Below are 20,902 nucleotides of genomic sequence, written 5' to 3' on the forward strand. Positions count from 1 at the left end.
TACAGAGTGTGGACTTCAAAGCGAAAATTCACAACTGCACCAGGAGGCATAAGAACAAGTATTACATGCCTATAGTAACTTGAAAAGCACCTATCCAGCCAATTGAATATCACGCCCAGTGCAACAGACTGTGAAAAAAAAATCGAAAAAGCCATCAATGCTTTTGCTGTTGATGCACTACCTTGGCGTGCACAATTGCGTACACAGCGTGTATATGTCGTACACACAAACTAATCGCATAGTTCAGAGCGCTGCACAATCGTACACATTTCTTCACTTTTGTGATGTGTCAATATGATTGCAGTCGGCATATATTTATTGACTTGGAAGTTGTAAATATGGCGCTTCACTTCAAGATTTTTTCTTTACGGGGACAGGGTAAGCCCCATCTTTCCCATCTCTTTTGGGGCATATTGCGGTGCACTCTTATGAGAAACTTATAAGGATAGTGGCAAGATAGTTACTCCATTTTGTTCAGATTTCATCTTCTAGCCGCTGTACTAAAACTATTTTAGTATACGAGAAATGAAAGTCTTAGTGATTTTTTTTTTGCTTTCTACACCCTATATTTGACCAACTCTTGTACATATATATATTTTAATGTGAACAGTTTTACTCGCACGCTGATAATTTTGCTACAGTAAATTGCCACGTATCTGTAACGCATGCAGGGAAAAAATCAGCTTGATATCTATCTATTGTCACTTCGGAAATAATGGTACCGACGTAACAAAAGATGTACAAAAGTGTACTGTATACTACCCACTGGCGTCACCAAAGAAGCGGCGAAGACTGCAACCCTCGCTGACGAGCAAATGACTGCGCACCTTCAAGTCACGTGACAGACAGGCCCGCTTCCACCGGCGTATACAATCCGTGCCAGGAGGGCAACGTCGGTGTTACCGAGAAACGCTGCCTGCGCAAAGAATTCAGCGAACAAAAGCGAAACATTGTCATCCACCCAAGCGTAGCACCATAATGCAAAGTATTTAAATTACAACGCTTATCAGAAAGAATGCAGCAGAGCTTCACATCATGAGCAGTGCGGAGAAATCGGGTGATAGTTGCCTCGGTTAAGCTTAAAGCGTGACCGTTCAATGAACATCGGAACACTGAGCAGTTCCTGTTATCTATATGAACATTTGTCTTTTTGCGATTTAGTCATACTGCGAAAACGAACACGATGAAAGGTGGAAAAACGCAAGGAATGCTTATAATTGAAATGGATGAGAAAAGCATACTACATAAGCGATCCGAACATGCCATTAAAGTTTCCTATATATTTTAGACGCATACAGTGCATGGAGCAGAAAAAGCAAGGAAGGAGGGGACAAACGAAGGTTTTTAATGGCAGAACAATGCTTGGTGTTACTCAAAAGCTTAAGGACACAAATTGAGAACTGACGCTGCAACCGACTCAGGTCGAAGTTGAGAAGGAACAAATTCCATGCTGTCTTCACTCGAATTTATTGATACGTGGGTAGTCCATCTTAAAACACACAAAAAAATTCTCCAATGGACAGATAAAGCAAGATCTCCCCTGGTTAGAGGTGTTTACTTTACATGCGAATTGAGAAGTACCACCAGCGGCAACAAAAGTGCTATTGTTTTCTTTATAACTCCCGGCTAAATCGATCGAGGTTGAGCCCGATTGGTATTACAAGATTGCCTGCGGAATGAATCCATTTTCATTTATTTAGCGAAATGACCAATTATTAGTGCAGAAACGCGTTAGTAAACTTCGACATTCTTCCACACCCAGAATTTTATTCTGAAGCCGCAACATTTTCAGTTTTAGGATGAATGCATCATTCTTGTATGAAGAAACGATACAGAAATGTAAAGCCATGCAAACTTGTCAATCTCGTGATGCTGCCCGCAGCTTAGTATTGAATTGTCTTTGTACTTGTCTTGTACTTTGGCTTCTTGTCCGGCGAGACTCACGTTATACTAATAGTGTAGTGCTTCCGGAACAAGTGTTTTCACCGATTTAGGATTATGGCGCATTAAAGCATTTCCTGTACGACGCAAGGAAAGCGAATCAATGCAGGCTACTCTTGCTGCTTGCCTTGTCACCAAGGCGAACAACGAAAAATGTTTCCATCCGCGCCTTTCCGACGGGACACACTGCGAGCTGGTCACCTAGGTTATAGCAACGCTCCTAGCGTGCAAAGCAGACTTTATGACTTGACACTTTCCATGATGTGATGCTTATATCGACAAACAAAAAAAAACTGTGTAAACTTCTTGCTACTCTACCATAAAAGTTCGACATCCAAAACCGTCCAGTGACTTCCTGCAAAGAACAGAGAAGTATGTTAGTTTCCATGGAGAATACGGGCGTAAGAATATAGCATATAACAGCATAGCATATATCGTTGAACGTTTCCGCAGATGTCGTGGTTCACATACACTCGACTTCTTTCGACAACGCAGTTATTCTCGGTGAAGCGGTACCGGTTCGAACCATGAAACATCGCCAACGTGGGTGGTATTTCTTTTAATAAATTCGGTTGTAATCAAAAATGGGTCACTGATAAATTACCAGACAGTTAAGCCGGCGGAACATGCCATCAGAGTGGCGAAGTAAACACCAAACACAATAAAATAATGAAAGGGCCCGGCCTGCCCGTCAAACAATCCTTTCTTCCTTCTTTTTCTGCCCGTCACTACGATCAAAACAAGCAGCTCGGTGGTATAATAATCGTAGCGGTCGGGGAAACTCTATCCGGGGTCTCTGTAGTCTTTGCTTCGACTAGCGCCCTCGAAGAACTTCATAAGTTTGCAGTTGTGGTTTAATATTTAATGAAATAACGATGGAGACAGATGGGACATCATTTTTGGGAAAGAAGCAGGTCACTGACGCTAAGTCAAGTTCCGCCGGTTTTCCTGCATGATTGTGCGGGAACGTGTGGGTACAGTTCAGCCAAACATATTCAGGAAGGCACAGACACGCACAGACAATTGTAACGAGGCATAAGCGAGGCGACTAGACTTATTAACAGACGCGACATAGATTACATAGAAATAGATTAGGTTGTGTAAGCTTTACTAAGGATCGCGTTTCACTCACATAGCGTAACAGGTGGTATGCCCGTACCCCTCCACAAGGCGAGGTCGAGGTATGGCGGCGAAAAGCCGACGTCCTAACCTCAGGTACGGCGATACACTTGACGGCGAAGTGCAGTCACAACACAATTACAGCTCTAGTATATAGCAACGGTATCGAAGACGCAGTCTGTGCTCATCAACCACCGCAAATCCAGCGATGACACGGAGTGGGCTGGTTCTGTTGCAGTCATTGCCAGCACGAAACGAAATGCGAGATCACAGACGCTGATGGACGTATGAGCAAGGTTCACCGGTAGGACGGCAAGGACGAACTCCAGTTCACCAGGATCAGGACCGGTGATGCCGAGGCATGGTCCACCACGCGGACCCCGGCGTTTCTCGCCATGTCCCACCACAACATCAGAGTTGTCAGCCCCTTCGCGCTCCTGAATTTGCAGGCCAAAGGCGCGCAGCGACTACAAGCACACTCGCACTTTTGGCCCCGCACGCTGAACACAAGCGCCGAGCCATGCACGTTGGAAATCGGTGCACTATGAAATGCCGTCCTCCTGCTACAACAATGCACGCACGTACCGCCACTCTGATGAAAATAGTAATCGAATGTATGTGCCACGCCCGTGACAACCATCCTTCGCGCTGCGACATCGGTGACGAATGGAATACGCACCTTCACGCTATGGTGGTCCTCGATCGCTCTCTCGCGGTCACTTTGTCCCTGCTCATCATGTATGGAGTCACAGTCGGTTCCAGACAAGACAAGTTCGACCGTAAGGCGGTCAACCATTGCCTTTGTGCCTAGAAAGACAATATATTCATGTTACATGAAGTACATAAATGAATATGAATTGACCAGTTTACTAGAGGAACTTAATACGGCTATCACATGAAGTAATCCTACAATTATAAGGCGCTGTAGAAGACACAAGGACGAACTAGAGGCAGCTCTTGTATCCACAGTGATACCGATGGAGTCTTTGGACGGTGTCAGCATTCGGATATTAACATAAACTCAACGCATTGCGAAGGCCGGAGGAGGTGTCTTTCGTTTAGTGTTTTTTGCAAATTCTGGTCGGGATGCAAGCACTGGAGATTCTCGGCTTTTACCCTAAATTCAGCGCCGTAAATATATGCGTAGGTGGAATATGACAATGCATTCGGGTGGTCTACAGAGACGTGCGCGTTGTTCGTGGTGTTTTGCAGTTACATAAAATAAATCTCAAAGAAATGCTCAAAGAAATGCTGTGCTGTCAACGTCATACAGGGATGACTATTTCCGAGATAATTGCATATTTCACGATCTAGAAATGTACGCTCACTTACAAAATGTGGCCAAATTTTCAATTTATTCATTTTACATATTTCGTGAATTTGCTACGTTGGTTACAAGGGTCCTGCAAAAGCTGTATTTACATATTATTAGTTTTCTTTATATTCATTTGTAAAATATCAATGTTGTCCGCATTAGATGTACTATTAGATGCAATTCACATAATTGAGATATGATTTTTCGTTGCTGAGTTACAAACTTAATAGTTGTGTTTTTGAAAATTTTCCATTTTTGCCAATCTTCATTAAAAAATTGACGACCTAAGCCAAATATTCCAAACAATCACTAGATTTTACATTCTTTTAAATGCAACAAACCTCGTCAAATTTGGTGCAGTGGTTGTCAAGAAAAACGAATTCTCCTTTTACATGTATTTAGATAGGAGCAACCGAGCTAAAGCTTCCTCTTAAGAAAAACTTCTAGTTGCCGCACCATCGTATAGTTTCCAGCGTAAATAGGGGAGACTAACCTCGTTAAAACCAAACGATATGCAACAAAAGAATGGATATGAAGAAGCAACTTTGATTGCCTTCAAAACTACCAATTAAAATTAGGCCAACGATGTACCCGATATGACGAACTGGTTGATATTATAACGAATAAACAGCCTTGTTTCTGTGAGTAACTGACTTGTAACAAAGCGCCATGCATAACTCGATATTATCACTATCCTCCTGTGGATTCTATATTGGCGAATGGGAACTTAGCCGATACTACTTGGTGGCTTACCCTCCGACATCCAAATCCGTGCAGCAGAATTCTGCAAAAAGAAGAATTCTTTAGAATTGCGAATGACAAATGTCCAAGATGGCCTGCTTCATATCCCCACATCACAGGTTTTCAATCTCGACAAGCAGTTCGATGAAGTCGTCGCAGCGCTTTTTTGTTGTGCGTTAAACATTTAATTTTCTAAAACCACTCATCTACTGCTGGTTTGCCAATATTCAATTATAACACACGGTGGTACAGAGTGAATGGTGTTATAAAGCAGTCACCGAGTAGCGGCAATTATAAGCCCCAAGTTATTGCAATCACGGCTTCTAGAAGTATTTCACTTCGGCCTTGATGGTGTTTACTGCATGTCATATTCATGGCAAATATAGACAGGGACAGCGGAATACAATACGAAAACGACCTACGCGGTGTCGTTTGTGTGTTACGTACAGAAACAACACGATCGTACACGGTAATCCGAAAACATACATCTGTTCGATTGCCAAGGACGAATAGGTCTTGCAGCATTAATGGAAGCCTAAATTGCTCATGTAGGATTTTGTCACGAAGGGACCATGTGCTGTCATGGAGTTCGGCTGCTTTATCCGGATAATAAGGAGCGCAGGTGTGTCGTACCAATGTTTTGCACACACATGCCACCTCTGAGAGGAATGCAGGTGGTATCAAACTGAACTTGGGTAGTGGAAATGACCAAGAAAAAAAAAACTGGAATTACGTTGCTGTTTTCTTTAGTTTGCACTGAACAAGAGGTCCAATCACAATGTGTCAACTGCACCTTGAAAGAATTATTTTGGAACGCGTCACTCCGCACATTTGGTGATTAGGCGGTTGATTTTGAGATTCCTGAGTAATCCGTTCTACGTAATGTTGAATTACATGATGCCCACTCTTCGATTTCTTTCATATTTGACTCACTATTTTTGGGTAGTGAATGCGAACAGCGGGGAAACCTGCGTTCTCCAGAGTCCATTTTTTTTGCCTGCGTCCTAAGACATTTCAGTATACTATATAAATCGCGATCAGGAAATTATACAGCATTGCCAAGCGAAATAAATACCATGCAGGAGGCCAACTTGCCGATAGTCGTCCGATGACAGGCAATCCATGGCTGTAGAAGACTCAGCGATTTCCAAGCCCGGTTTACATGAAGCCTTAATATTGCTGGTTGCAATGAACTTTCGTATGCCATTCTTGAAATTCTGTATACGGTTTCTGTATAAATATGTAAAGATATGTATACATACACACCATAAGTTTCCGGAGTAAAAAAATCAGGCAAGCCTACAACTGGCACCAAGGCAATTAAAAAAACCCTTTTAGGGAAAAAAAATAATGCTCTTCGAAACTATGCATATGGTCTTGTGTTTGACAATAAAGCAACATCTTTCGAAACTTTTGCGACTTCAACGCTTTATTAAATATCGTGTTGAACCATAACCTTATGCGCACGTCCTTCTACTCCAACACGGCCCTATTTTTCCTTCGATTGTTCCCCTTTCCGCCAACGTACCACACAATCTTCGAGGTTCTAAACATGAACAGCCCTGCTTCACATCACTTAAGGAGGGTCAATCTTCTAACATAAATGTTAGGAATCTGCTTCCGCCATTCATAGTAACGAAGAAAACGCACAATATACGACCTTATCTCCCCTGCTCACGGCATTCACGAAGCTCATCAGGGATCCGTGAACGTGCAACTGTATTGCCGCAAGCCTTTCATATCGTGTTAACAATCGTAGGTGAATTGACGCATGTTTAATTTTTTTCCTATTCTTTTGTTGCTCTAGTTATAAACGTCCAGTAGCGGCAAATATTTAAAATGGGAAACTTGCTGCACTACTACGGCATGCACTTCAAGCAGTTACACCGTGGTACTGTCACAGTCAATCGGCGATGCTCTTCCATTTTTGCTTGAATTTTGGTTATCCGATTTTAAGAAACAGCCATGACGCTGTGCATATCTCCTGGAAATATTGACCATGAAGGCCGACGACATAACCGATATAAAGAGCTAGTTTCATACTATAACGAATAAACAGCCTCGTTTCTCTGAGTAACTGATTGTGAGTAGCAAAGCCACACGTATAAACGGACAGTATCACTTAATTCGTGTGGTGTAGATTCTGTATCGGCGAAAGGCAAACTAGCATATACTAATTGCTGCCTTACCCCGTGGCATCCAAAACTGCACAGCGAATTCCTGCAAAACGAAGAGGATTGAGTTCTTAAGAATTATGAATGATAATTGCCCCATCGTCTGCATCAATACACGCGTGATACAGCTATTAACGCTGGAAAAGCAGTTCAATAGAGATGTGTAGATGCTTTTTTGTTGTCCGTTAAACATTTCATTTTCAAAAAGCAATTTATGTGACGTAAGCAAACAACGCTGTCGTTCATTGCCATCCTACAATATCTTTATTTCAATATCTTGAAATAAAGGCGTAAATGGAATTGCCAAGAACGAATAGACCTTCACATATTATTATAAACAGAAATTGTTCATGTATAATTTTGTCACGAACTAACCGTGTGCTGTCATGTATTTCCGTTAGCCAGGGCTCGCCCTGTACGCTGCATGATTCCGGTAGTGAGGAGATCAGGTGTGTCCCTCCAATGTTTTACGCACAAATTCAACCTCTGGGGTTAAAACAAATGGCATCAAAATTACCAAAAATTAATCGAAGTTGCGTGTCCCTCTTGGAAACTGAACTTGGGCAGTTCAAATGAGCAAGACATTAGAAAAAGCGGAATGATGTTTTAGGTCAATGTCCTGTTCATTTGTACTACACAAACAGGGGCGCTATAACGTAAAGCTATCTTAAACTTTTCTACTCCTTTTCCGCAATCTGCCCGCCTGTATTGGTTCAAAAATTTTTCGGGCTACTTCGTCAGTCTCTCACGCGACGTCACTAAAACCGCGAGAACGCCCCATATGAAGTGATGTGTGCAAACTGTTTATGCATGATTAGACGGAAGGAAAGAAAAATAAATATTTCTCATTCAATGCCTTTTTGGCCGTAATACTCTGCCACTGATCAAATGTTAGCTAGGAGTGGCCGCAAGCAAGGCTTCGAGCTCGCGACGAATTACACGCGTCAAATTTTCCTATAAGTTCCAGGTGCCTTGTCTTCCCACGAAGATGTCGCAATGCAATGCCCTTCACGACGTGTGGTCAACCATGTATACCTCATTCATGCCATATTTTACAGCAAGAGCGCGACCACATCTTGAATATACACCAGCAAGCGTATTTTTATCAGCCCTGTCAACACTAGATGACCGGTCGAAAGCTCTTTTTATGCGAGCTGGCGGATGATAGGTATTTCAAAAAGGTCACGATGCTACTCCTGTCAAACGTCCGAACTCTGTTTCGTCGTAATCGTGACTCTTGTGCCATACTTGTCCTGCGCTTAGGCAGTAAAATGTGACATTTTCTAACATAATCGTTGCATCCTGAAGATGTCAAAACAGTACGCTTTCGTCGGCATGAATATTTCCGATGAAGGGACATCACAGGGTTGCACGCTTAGCGCTCATAAGAGAAAATGCGGTCTTCAACTTCACTCGTTAATTGTATGCGTTCTCAGCAGATTTATCGTTGTAGATTTCAATATAGGCAAGCAAATAGCGGGGCTTTCTTTATGATAAATGCGAATGCCATTGTTACTGATCGTTCAAGGATAATTACTTCCTGCAAAAAAAAAGATCGTATAGTATGAAGCACTCGCATTAATTTAGTGTCTTTCAGGGCAAGAAAAGTATAATAGCCTAAGATCATCATCATCATCAGCCTGGTTACGCGCACTGCAGGGCAAAGGCCTCTCCCATATTTCTCCAACAACCCCGGTCATGTAGTAATTGTGGCCACGCCGTCCCTGTAAACTTCTTAATTTCATCCGCCCACCTAACTTTCTGCCGCCCCCTGCTACGCTTCTCTTCCCTTGGGATCCAGTCCGTAACCCTTAATGACCATCGGTTATCTTCCCTCCTTCTTACATGTCCTGTCCATGCCCATTTCTTTTTCTTGATTTCAACTAAGATGTCATTACCTCGCGTTTGTTCCCTGGCCCAATCTGCTCTTTTCTTATCCCTTAACGTTACACCTATCATTCTTCTTTCCATAGCTCGTTGGGTCGTCCTCAATTTGAGTAGAACATAGCGTAATAGAGATCGTAAATATTAATAGAGCGTAAATAACAGAGCGAGATAATAGAGCGTAAAGATCAGTACTTTACAATCGACACACCACTCATGGTACACTCACCTTCTGCTATCAGGACGGAGGCTTGGAAGATTGGAGCCATCGCTGACGAGGACGTAACGGCACTGCACGTGAATGATTCTCGCAGCGAATTCTGAAAACGGTCCTCCGCCGCTGTGCGGTCCGCGCTGAAACGACAACATTCATGTAGCTGTGCGCAGCTTTCAACAAATGTTTCATGTAACCGGCACTGGTTGTTTGGAACTGATTGTCTTTCTGCGAAATCATTTAAATGTTCATAACTTGATGGATCTGCGTGACATTCGCCAATGTTTTAGATTTATTGCCCCCAAAAGTGCATATAGTTTGTTATGAGGAACGACCTATTGGATGGACAAGAATCTACTATGGTCATCGGGGCGTTGTTTAACGTGCATCTCAGGACTAAGTTACTAGCTTCGAAATACTGCGATAATCAGCATAAAAAATTAAGACGTTTCTACAACGAATTTTCTGCTATTGCGGAAATCAGACGCATATTTAGTCGATACATGCCAAGATGTTTTAACAAGGACAGTGCAACCTAACGTGTCAAACGCGCGCTTACGTTCATGGTTCGTTCAGAGCCGCCTGCGCATCTAAGAGTGAACTTTCTCCTTTTGCAATAATTTTACAACACTAAGTAAAGACTGCGAAGCAGTTTTCTTAATCTTCTAATCCATCGTTTTTAATTTTCTATGCAATGTACAGTCTTATTCTACACTAATTAATCCCGAATAATTCACTGAGCGTCTTGACTAAATGTTCTCTTTTCTATATGTACAAAGTCCTCCACGCATACTGTCACCACAACAGAAAAATTATTCAATAAGCAGTGCATTCCTATTCACTTCGCACGGCTGGCACGAGCACTGACACTGCCTATCTGGACACTGACGAATTCCTGCCATATTGGCGGTTTGAGCCTATCGGGGAGGGCACGGCAGTTCTCTGAGCCAGTGTTCCGAAGATGGCGAATGTCACGATTATACCCTATAACCCTCATATATCATTCGGCCGAGTGGCTGAGTTAATTCTTCCAATATATGGTCACCGCTCGTAACCCGAAAAATAACCTACCCCCATACACTCCTTGCCGTCAACCTCAGCTCTACACCCTCTCCAAATTACTGTACGAAAGCTGAATCCAATGTCACACTCGATAAAAGGTAGCAGTCTCATAGGCCGCAAACCTTGCAAGCTGTGCTACGTTGGAATTCGAAAAAGTGCACCTTGATAAGTTACGTTTAAGTTGGAAGCTTTACTGCGGTTACAAATGCAATTTCACAATTCAAGTTCATACCACAAGCTGGAATGGCCTTATGATGATCTGCTGAGCCGATTAGCATAATGTTTGTTGCATATGAGAGAAGCCAGATTTCTCACTGCTGTGTTGAGCCAACTTTCAAGTAAGTACTGCTAAAATTTGTAATCTTGAAAAACGACAACCACATTCTGAAGACATGTTTAGAAAACGAAACTATACCCCAAGGAAGCATACTACAGTGCTCTAAACGTCATCTGTTAGGACACCCGACGCGGACATTTGATAGACAATTTTCCTTTCACCTTTGAGGCGCCAACTAAGTCTGTTCATCATAAACTTGCTTTCACCGCATTTAACCGATATTCAGAATCATAAGCCTACAGCTGCAGAATAGCTTAATAATTTTAAATGTTTTAATTAGTTTCTTCCACTGTACAGAATGTGGTCTTCAAAGCGAAAATTCACAACTGCACCAGGAGGCATAACAACAAGTATTTCATGTCTATAGTAGGATGAAGAGCACCTATCCAGCCACTTAAATATCACGCCCAGTGCAACACAATGTGAAAAAAAAAAATCGAACACGCCATGAATGTTTTTTCCCGTTGACGCACTACCTTGGCGTACACAATTGCGTACACAGCGTGTAGATGTCGTACTAACAAACTAGTCGCATAGTTCAGAGCGCTGCACAATCGTACACAGTTCTCCACTTTGGTGATGTGTCAGTATGATTGCAGTCGGCATATATTTGCTGACTTGGAAGTCGTAAATTTGACGCTTCACTTCATTCAAGATTCTTTTTTTAAGGGGACAGGGTAAGCCGCATCTTTCCCATGTCTTTTGGGGCATATTGTGGTGTACATTTATCAGCAACTAATAAAGATAGTGGCAACATATTTACTCCATTTTGTTCAGAATTTCATCTTCTAGCCGCTGTACGAAAACTATTTTAGTATACGAGAAATGAAATTACTTGATTTTTTTTACTTTCTACACATTAATTTTGACCACATTTTGTACATATCTTTTATTTTGAAGTAAACAAATTTAATCACGCGCTGATAATTTTGGTACCGTAAATTGCCACGTATATATACTATATGCACAGAAAAAAAAACAGCTTGATATCTATTGTCATTTCGGAAATAATGGTACCGACGTGACAAAGTATGTACAAAAGTGTACTGTATACTAACCACTGGTGTTACCAATGATGCGGCGAAGACTGCAACCCTCGCTGACGAGCAAATGACTGCGCCCCTTCAAAGCACCCGACAGACTGGCCCGCCTCCACCGGCATATACAATCCGTGCAAGGACGGCAACGTCGGTGTTACCGAGAAACGCTGTCTGCGCACAGAATTCAGCGAACAAAAGCGAAACATTGTCACCCACCCAAGCGTAGCACCATGTTGCAAAGTATTTAAATTACAACGCTTATCAGAAGGAATGCAGCAGGGCTTCACATCATGACCAGTACGGAGAAATCGGGTGATGGATGCCTCGATTAAGCCTAAAGTACGACCGTTCCATGAACATCGGAACACAGTGCAGTGCCTGTTATTTATATAAATACATTTCTTTTTGCGGTTTAGTAATACTGCCAAAACGAACACGATGAAACGTGGAAAAACGCAAGGAATGCTGATAACTGAAATGGATGAGAAAAGCATACTACGTAAGCGATCCGAACGTGCCATTAAAGTTTCCTCTATATTTTGGACGCATGCAGTGGATGGAGCAGAAAATGAAAGGTTTTTAAAGACAGCACACTGCTTGGTGTTGTTCAAGAGCCTAAGGACACGAATTGAGAACAGACGCTGCAACTGCATCAGGTCAAAGTTGAGAAGGATCAAATTCCATGCTGTCTTCGCTTTAATTTATTGAGACGTGGGTACTCAATCTCAAAACACACACAAACCAAATATGCAATGAACAGATAAAGAAAGATCTCCTCTGTTTAGAGGTGTTTACATACGAAATGAGAAGTACCACCAGTGGCAACAAAAGTGCTGTTTGTTTTCTGTATAACTACCCGGCGAAATCGATCGAGGTTCAGCACGATTGGTATTAAAAGATTGCCTGCGGAATGAATCCATTTTCATTTATTTAGCGAAATGATCAATTATTAGTGTAGAAACGCGTTAGTAAACTGACATTCTTGAACACCCAGAATTTTATTCTGAAGTCGCAACATTTTAAGTTTTAAGATGACTGCACCATTCTTGTGTGAAGAAACGATACAGAAATGTAAAGCCATGCGAACTTGTCAATCTCGTGATGCTGCCAGCAGCTTAACATTGAAATATCTTTGTACTGGTCTTGTACTACGGCTTCTTGTCCGGAGAGACACATGTTATACTAATAGTATAGTGCTTCTGGAACAAGTGTTTTTACCGATTTAGAATTATCGCGCATTAAGGCATTTCCTGTACGACGCAAGGAAAGCGAATCAATGCAGGCTGCTCTTGCTGCTTGCCTTCTCACCAACGCGAACAACTTGTCACCCATGTTCTAGCAACACTGCTAGCGTGCAAAGCAGAATTTCGGACTGGACCACTTTTCATTATATGATGCTTATATCGACAAACAAATAAACTGTATAAACTTGTTGCTACTCTACCATCAAGGTCGGACATCCAAAACCGCACAGTGTCTTCCTGCAAAGAACAAAGAAATATGTTAAATTGCATGAAGAGTACCGGCAATAATAATTTAGCATATAACAGCATAGCACTTATCTTTAACAGCTTCCGCAGATACCGCGGTTCGCATATATTCGACGTTATTCGACATTGCAGTTATTCTCCGTGAAGCTTTACCTTTTCGAACCATGAAACATCGCCAACGTGGGTGGTATTTCTTTTAATAAATTCGGTCCTAATCGAAAATGGGTTACCGATAAATTACCAGACAGTTAAGCTCGCAGAACATGCCGTCAGAGTGGCGAAGTCAACATCAAGCACAAGAAAATTAATGAAAGGGCCCGGCCTGCCTCCCAAACAATCATTTCTTCCTTCTTTTTCTGCCCATCACTACGATCAAAACAAGCAGCTCGGTGGGATAATAATGGTAGCGGTCGGGGAAACTCTATCCGGGGTCTTTGTAGTCTTTGCTTCGATTAGCGACGTCCAAGAATTTGGCAAGTTTGCGGTTGTGGTTTAAAATTCAATAAAATAACGATAGAGACAGATGGGACATGATTTTTGGGAAAGAAGCAGGTCACTGACGTCAAGTCAAGCTCCCCCGGGTCTCCTGCATGATTGCGCGGAAACGTGTGAGTGCAGGTCAGCCAAACATTCAGGAAGGCACAGACACAAAGAGACAATGTAAACGAGGCATCAGCGAGGCGACTAGACTTATTAACAGACGCGAAATAGATTACATAGAAATATATTAAGTAGTGTCCTCGTGTCTTTAAGGGTCGCGTTTCACTCACATAGCGTAACTGCTGGTATGCCCGTACCCCTCCATAAGGCGAGGTCGAATTATGGCGGCGAAAAGCCGACGTCGTAACCTCAGGTACGGCGATACAGGTGAGGGCGAAGTGCAGTCACAACACTATTACAGCTGTAGAATGTAGCAACGGTACCGAAGACGCAGCCTGTGCTCAGCAACCACCGCAAGTCCAGCGATGACAGGAAGTGGGCTGGTTCTGTTGCAGCAATTGCCAGCAGGAAAAGATATGCGAGATCACACACGCTGATGGACGTATGAGCAAGGTTCACCGGTAGGACGGCAAGGACGAAGTCCAGTTCACCAGGATCAGGACCGGTGATGTCGAGGCATGGTTCACCACGCGGACCCCGGCGTTTCTCGCCCTGTTCCACCAGAGTCGTCATCCCCGTCGTGTTCGTGAATTTGCAGGCCGAATGCGAGCAGCGACTACAAGCACACTCGCACTTTTGGCCCAGCAGGCTGAACACGAGCGCCGAGCCGTGTACATTGGAAATCCGTGCACTATAAGATGCCGTCCTCTTGCTACAACAATGCACGCACGTACCACCATTCTGATGAAAATATTAATCGATGTGTGTGCCGCGCCCATGACAACCATCCTTCCCGCTGCCGCATTGGTGACGAATGAAATACGCACCTTCACGCTATGGTGTTCCTCGATTGCTCTTTCGCGGTCACTTTGTTCCTGCTCATCATGTATGGAGTCGCACTCAGTTCCAGACAACACGAGTTCACACGTGAGGCGGTCAACCATTGCCTTTGTGCCTAGAAACACAATGTGTTCAGGTTACATGAAGTGCATAAATGAATATGAATTGACCAGTTTAATAAGCGAACTGAACACTACTACAGTTGAAGTTATAATTATAAGGTGACGTAGAAGACACAAGGACGAACTAGAGGCAGCTCTTGTATCCACAGTGATACCGATGGAGTCTTTGGACGGTGTCAGCATTCGGATATTAACATAAACTCAACGCATTGCGAAGGCCGGAGGAGGTGTCTTTCGTTTAGTGTTTTTTGCAAATTCTGGTCGGGATGCAAGCACTGGAGATTCTCGGGTTTTACCCTAAATTCAGCGCCGTAAATATATGCGTAGGTGGAATATGACAATGCATTCGGGTGGTCTACAGAGACGTGCGCGTTGTTCGTGGTGTTTTGCAGTTACATAAAATAAATCTCAAAGAAATGCTCAAAGAAATGCTGTGCTGTCAACGTCATACAGGGATGAATATTTCCGAGATAATTGTATATTTCACGATCTAGAAATATACGCTCACTTACAAAATGTGGCCAAATTTTCAATTTATTCATTTTACATATTTCGTGAATTTGCTACGTTGGTTACAAGGGTCCTGCAAAAGCTGTATTTACATATTATTAATTTTCTTTATATTCATTTGTAAAATATCAATGTTGTCCGCATTAGATGTACTATTAGATGCAATTCACATAATTGAGATATGATTTTTCGTTGCTGAGTTACAAACTTAACAGTTTTGTTTTTGAAAATCTTCCATTTTTGCCAATCTTCATTAAAAAATTGACGACCTAACCCAAATATTCCAAACAATCACTAGATTTTACATTCTTTTAAATGCAACAAACCTCGCCAAATTTGGTGCAGTGGTTGTCAAGAAAAACGAATTCTCCTTTTACATGTATTTAGATAGGAGCAACCGAGCTAAAGCTTCCTCTTAAGAAAAACTTCTAGTTGCCGCACCATCGTATAGTTTCCAGCGTAAATAGGGGAGTCTAACCTCGTTAAAACCAAACGATATGCAACAAAAGAATGGATATGAAGAAGCAACTTTGATTGCCTTCAAAACTACCAATTAAAATTAGGCCAACGATGTACCCTATATGACGAACTGGTTTATATTATAACGAATAAACAGCCTTGTTTCTGTGAGTAACTGACTTGTAACAAAGCGCCATGCATAACTCGATATTATCACTATCCTCCTGTGGACTCTATATTGGCAAATGGGAACATAGCCGATACTACTTGCTGGCTTACCCTCCGACATCCAAATCCGTGCAGCAGAATTCTGCAAAAAGAAGAATTCTTTAGAATTGCGAATGACAAATGTCCAAGATGGCCTGCTTCATATACCCACATCACAGGTTTTCAATCTCGACAAGCAGTTCGATGAAGTCGTCGCAGCGCTTTTTTGTTGTGCGTTAAACATTTAATTTTCTAAAACCACTCATCTACTGCTGGTTTGCCAATATTCAATTATAACACACGGTGGTACAGAGTGAATGGTGTTATAAAGTAGTCACCGAGTAGCAGCAATTATAAGCCCCAATTTATTGCAATCACGGCTTCTAGAAGAATTTCACTTCGGCCTTGATGGTGTTTACTGCATATCATATTGATGGCAAATATAGACAGGGACAGCGGAATACAATACGAAAACGACCTAGGCGGTGTCGTTTGTGTGTTACGTACAGAAACAACACGATCGTACACGGTAATCCGAAAACATACATCTGTTCGATTGCCAAGGACGAATAGATCTTGCAGCATTAATGGAAGCCTAAATTGCTCATGTAGGATTTTGTCACGAAGGGACCATGTGCTGTCATGGAGTTCGGCTGCTTTATCCGGATAATAAGGAGCGCAGGTGTGTCGTACCAATGTTTTGCACACACATGCCACCTCTGAGAGGAATGCAGGTGGTATCAAACTGAACTTGGGTAGTGGAAATGACCAAGAAAAAATAAACTGGAATTACGTTTCTGTTTTCTTTAGTTTGCACTGAACAAGAGGTCCAATCACAATGTGTCAACTACACCTTGAAAGAATTATTTTGGAACGCGTCACTCCGAACATTTGGTGATTAGGCGGTTGATTTTGAGATTCCTGAGTAATCCGTTCTACGTAATGTTGAATTACATGATGCCCACTCTTCGATTTCTTTCATATTTGACTCACTATTTTTGGGTAGTGAATGCGAACAGCGGGGAAACCTGCGTTCTCCAGAGTCCATTTTTTTTGCCTGCGTTCTAAGAAATTTCAGTATACTATATAAATCGTGATCAGGAAATTATACAGCATTGCCAAGCGAAATAAATACCATGCAGGAGGCCAACTTGCCGATAGTCGTCCGATGACATGCAATCCATGGCTGTAGAAGACTCAGCGATTTCCAAGCTCGGTTTACATGAAGCCTTAATATTGCTGGTTGCAATGAACTTTCGTATGCCATTCTTGAAATTCTGTATAAGGTTTCTGTATAAATATGTAAAGATATGTATACATACACACCATAAGTTTCCGGAGTAAAAAAATCAGGCAAGCCTACAACTGGCACCAAGGCAATTAAAAAATCCCTTTTAGGGAAAAAAAATAATGCTCTTCGAAACTATGCATATGGTCTTGTGTTTGACAATAAAGCAACATCTTTCGAAACCTTTGCGACTTCAACGCTTTATTAAATATCGTGTTGAACCATAAGCTTATGCGCACGTCCTTATACTCCAACACGACCCTATTTTTCCTTCGATTGTTCCCCTTTCCGCCAACGTACCACACAATCTTCGAGGTTCTAAACATGAGCAGCCCTGCTTCACATCACTTAAGGAGGGTCAATCTTCTAACATAAATGTTAGGAATCTGCTTCCGCCATTCATAGCAACGAAGAAAACGCACAATATACGACCTTATCTCCCCTGCTCACGGCATTCACGAAGCTCATCAGGGATCCGTGAACGTGCAATTGTATTGCCGCAAGCCTTTCATATCGTGTTAACAATCGTAGGTGAATTGACGCATGTTTAATTTTTTTCCTGTTCTTTTGTTGCTCTAGTTATAAACGTCCAGTAGCGGCAAATATTTAAAATGGGAAACTTGCTGCACTACTACGGCATGTACTTCAAGCAGTTACACCGTGGTACTGTCACAGTCAATCGGCGATGCTCTTCCATTTTTGCTTGAATTTTGGTTATCCGATTTTAAGAAACAGCCATGGCGCTGTGCATATCTCCTGGAAATATTGGCCATGAAGGCCGACGACATAACCGATATAAAGAGCTAGTTGCATACTATAACGAATAAACAGCCTCGTTTCTCTGAGTAACTGATTGTGAGTAGCAAAGCCACACGTATAAACGGACAGTATCGCTTAATTCGTGTGGTGTAGATTCTGTATCGGCGAAAGGCAAACTAGCATATACTAATTGCTGCCTTACCCCGTGGCATCCAAAACTGCACAGCGAATTCCTGCAAAACGAAGAGGATTGAGTTCTTAAGAATTATGAATGATAACTGCCCCATCGTCTGCATCAATACACGCGTGACACAGCTATTAACGCTGGAAAAGCAGTTCAATAGAGTTGTGTAGATGCTTTTTTGTTGTCCGTTAAACATTTCATTTTCAAAAAGCAATTTATGTGACGTAAGCAAACAACGCTGTCGTTCATTGCCATCCTACAATATCTTTATTTCAATATCTTGAAATAAAGGCGTAAAGGGAATTGCCAAGAACGAATAGACCTTCACATATTATTATAAACCAAAATTGTTCATGTATAATTTTGTCACGAACTAACCGTATGCTGTGATGTATTTCCGTTAGCCAGGGCTCCCCCCGTACGCTGCATTATTCCGGTAGTGAGGAGATCAGGTGTGTCCCTCCAATGTTTCACGCAAAAATTCAACCTCTGGGGTTAAAACAAATGGCATCAAAATTACCAAAAATTAATCGAAGTTGCGTGTCCCTCTTGGAAACTGAACTTGGGCAGTTCAAATGAGCAAGACATTAGAAAAAGCGGAATGATGTTTTAGGTCAATGTCCTGTTCATTTGTACTACACAAACAGGGGCGCTATAACGTAAAGCTATCTTAAACTTTTCTACTCCTTTTCCGCAACCTGCCCGCCTTTATTGGTTCAAAAATTTTTCGGGCTACTTCGTCAGTCTCTCACGCGACGTCACTAAAACCGCGAGAACGCCCCATATGAAGTGATGTGTGCAAACTGTTTATGCATGATTAGACGGAAGGAAAGAAAAATAAATATTTCTCATTCAATGCCTTTTTGGCCGTAATACTCTGCCACTGATCAAATGTTGGCTAGGAGTGGCCGCAAGCAAGGCTTCGAGCTCGCGACGAATTACACGCGTCAAATTTTCCTATAAGTTCCAGGTGCCTTGTCTTCACACGAAGATGTCGCAATGCAATGCCCTTCACGACGTGTGGTCAACCATGTATACCTCATTCATGCCACATTTTACAGGAAGAGCGCGACCACATCTTGAATATACACCAGCAAGCGTATTTTTATCAGCCCTGTCAACACTAGATGACCGGTCGAAAGCTCTTTTTTATGCGAGCTGGCGGATGATAGGTATTTCAAAAAGGTCACGATGCTACTCCTGTCAAACGTCCGAACTCTGTTTCGTCGTAATCGTGACTCTTGTGCCATACTTGTCCTGCGCTTAGGCAGTAAAATGTGACATTTTCTAACATAATCGTTGCATCCTGAAGATGTCAAAACAGTACGCTTTCGTCGGCATGAATATTTCCGATGAAGGGACATCACAGGGTTGCACGCTTAGCGCTCATAAGAGAAAATGCGGTCTTCAACTTCACTCGTTAATTGTATGCGTTCTCAGCAGATTTATCGTTGTAGATTTCAATATAGGCAAGCAAATAGCGGGGCTTTCTTTATGATAAATGCGAATGCCATTGTTACTGATCGTTCAAGGATAATTACTTCCTGCAAAAAAAAAGATCGTATAGTATGAAGCACTCGCATTAATATAGTGTCTTTCAGGGCAAGAAAACTATAATAGCGTAAGATCATCATCATCATCAGCCTGGTTACGCGCACTGCAGGGCAAAGGCCTCTCCCATATTTCTCCAACAACCCCGGTCATGTACTAATTGTGGCCACGCCGTCCCTGCAAACTTCTTAATCTCATCCGCCCACCTAACTTTCTGCCGCCCCCTGCTACGCTTCCCTTCCCTTGGGATCCAGTCCGTAACCCTTAATGACCATCGGTTATATTCCCTCCTTCTTACATGTCCTGCCCATGCCCATTTCTTTTTCTTGATTTCAACTAAGATGTCATTACCTCGCGTTTGTTCCCTGGCCCAATCTGCTCTTTTCTTATCCCTTAACGTTACACCTATCATTCTTCTTTCCATAGCTCGTTGGGCCGTCCTCAATTTGAGTAGAACATAGCGTAATAGAGATCGTAAAGATTTATAGAGCGTAAATAATAGAGCGAGATAATAGAGCGTAAAGATCAGTACTTTACAATCGACACACCACTCATGGTACACTCACCTTCTGCTATCAGGGGGGAGGCTTGGAAGATTGGAGCCATCGCTGACGAGGACGTAACGGCACTGCACGTGAATGATTCTCGCAGCGAATTCTGAAAACGGTCCTCCGCCGCTGTGCGGTCCGCGCTGAAACGATAACATTCATGTAGCTGTGCGCAGTTTTCAACAAATGTTTCATGTAACCTGCACTGGTTGTTTGGAACTGATTGTCTTTCTGCGAAATCATTTAAATGTTCATAACTTGATGGATCTGCGTGACATTCGCCAATGTTTTAGATTTATTGCCCCCAAAAGTGCATATAGTTTGTTATGAGGAACGACCTATTGGATGGACAAGAATCTACTATGGCCATCGGGGCGTTGTTTAACGTGCATCTCATGACTAAGTTACTAGCTTCGAAATACTGCGATAATCAGCATAAAAAATTAAGACGTTTCTACAACGAATTTTCTGCTATTGCGGAAATCAGACGCATATTTAGTCGATACATGCCAAGATG

The 20,902-nt window shown here is 42.4% G+C and overlaps 1 protein-coding gene across 20 annotated transcripts in view; it reads right to left on the minus strand.

The window, feature by feature from the left end:
* The window catches only part of LOC135915643 (uncharacterized), a 92,103-nt gene that overhangs the window by 29,186 nt on the left and 42,015 nt on the right, over window positions 1-20,902 (minus strand). For 10 of the 20 annotated variants that reach the window (XR_011508076.1, XR_011508072.1, XR_011508074.1 and 7 more), the window contains 13 exons: window positions 20,404-20,528; window positions 18,305-18,335; window positions 17,211-17,345; window positions 16,128-16,158; window positions 14,745-14,872; window positions 13,272-13,308; window positions 11,846-11,998; window positions 9,404-9,528; window positions 7,306-7,336; window positions 6,212-6,346; window positions 5,129-5,159; window positions 3,740-3,867; window positions 828-916 (listed from right to left, as the gene is read on the minus strand). Coding sequence is in view for 10 of the 20 variants with exons in the window: in XM_070524080.1 (XP_070380181.1) it covers window positions 14,747-14,872; window positions 16,128-16,158; window positions 17,211-17,345; window positions 18,305-18,335; window positions 20,404-20,443 (363 nt within the window). In the remaining 10 variants the exon portion in view is untranslated. Of the gene's footprint in view, window positions 1-762; window positions 917-2,259; window positions 2,297-3,739; window positions 3,868-5,128; window positions 5,160-6,211; window positions 6,347-7,305; window positions 7,337-9,403; window positions 9,529-11,845; window positions 11,999-13,271; window positions 13,309-14,744; window positions 14,873-16,127; window positions 16,159-17,190; window positions 17,346-18,304; window positions 18,336-20,403; window positions 20,529-20,902 lie in introns of all 20 variants that reach the window. The other 10 variants (XM_070524075.1, XM_070524078.1, XM_070524081.1 and 7 more) reach the window with 9 other exon arrangements.

Source organism: Dermacentor albipictus, chromosome 8, assembly GCF_038994185.2.
Source record: "Dermacentor albipictus isolate Rhodes 1998 colony chromosome 8, USDA_Dalb.pri_finalv2, whole genome shotgun sequence".
Classification (NCBI taxonomy): Eukaryota; Metazoa; Arthropoda; class Arachnida; order Ixodida; family Ixodidae; genus Dermacentor; species Dermacentor albipictus.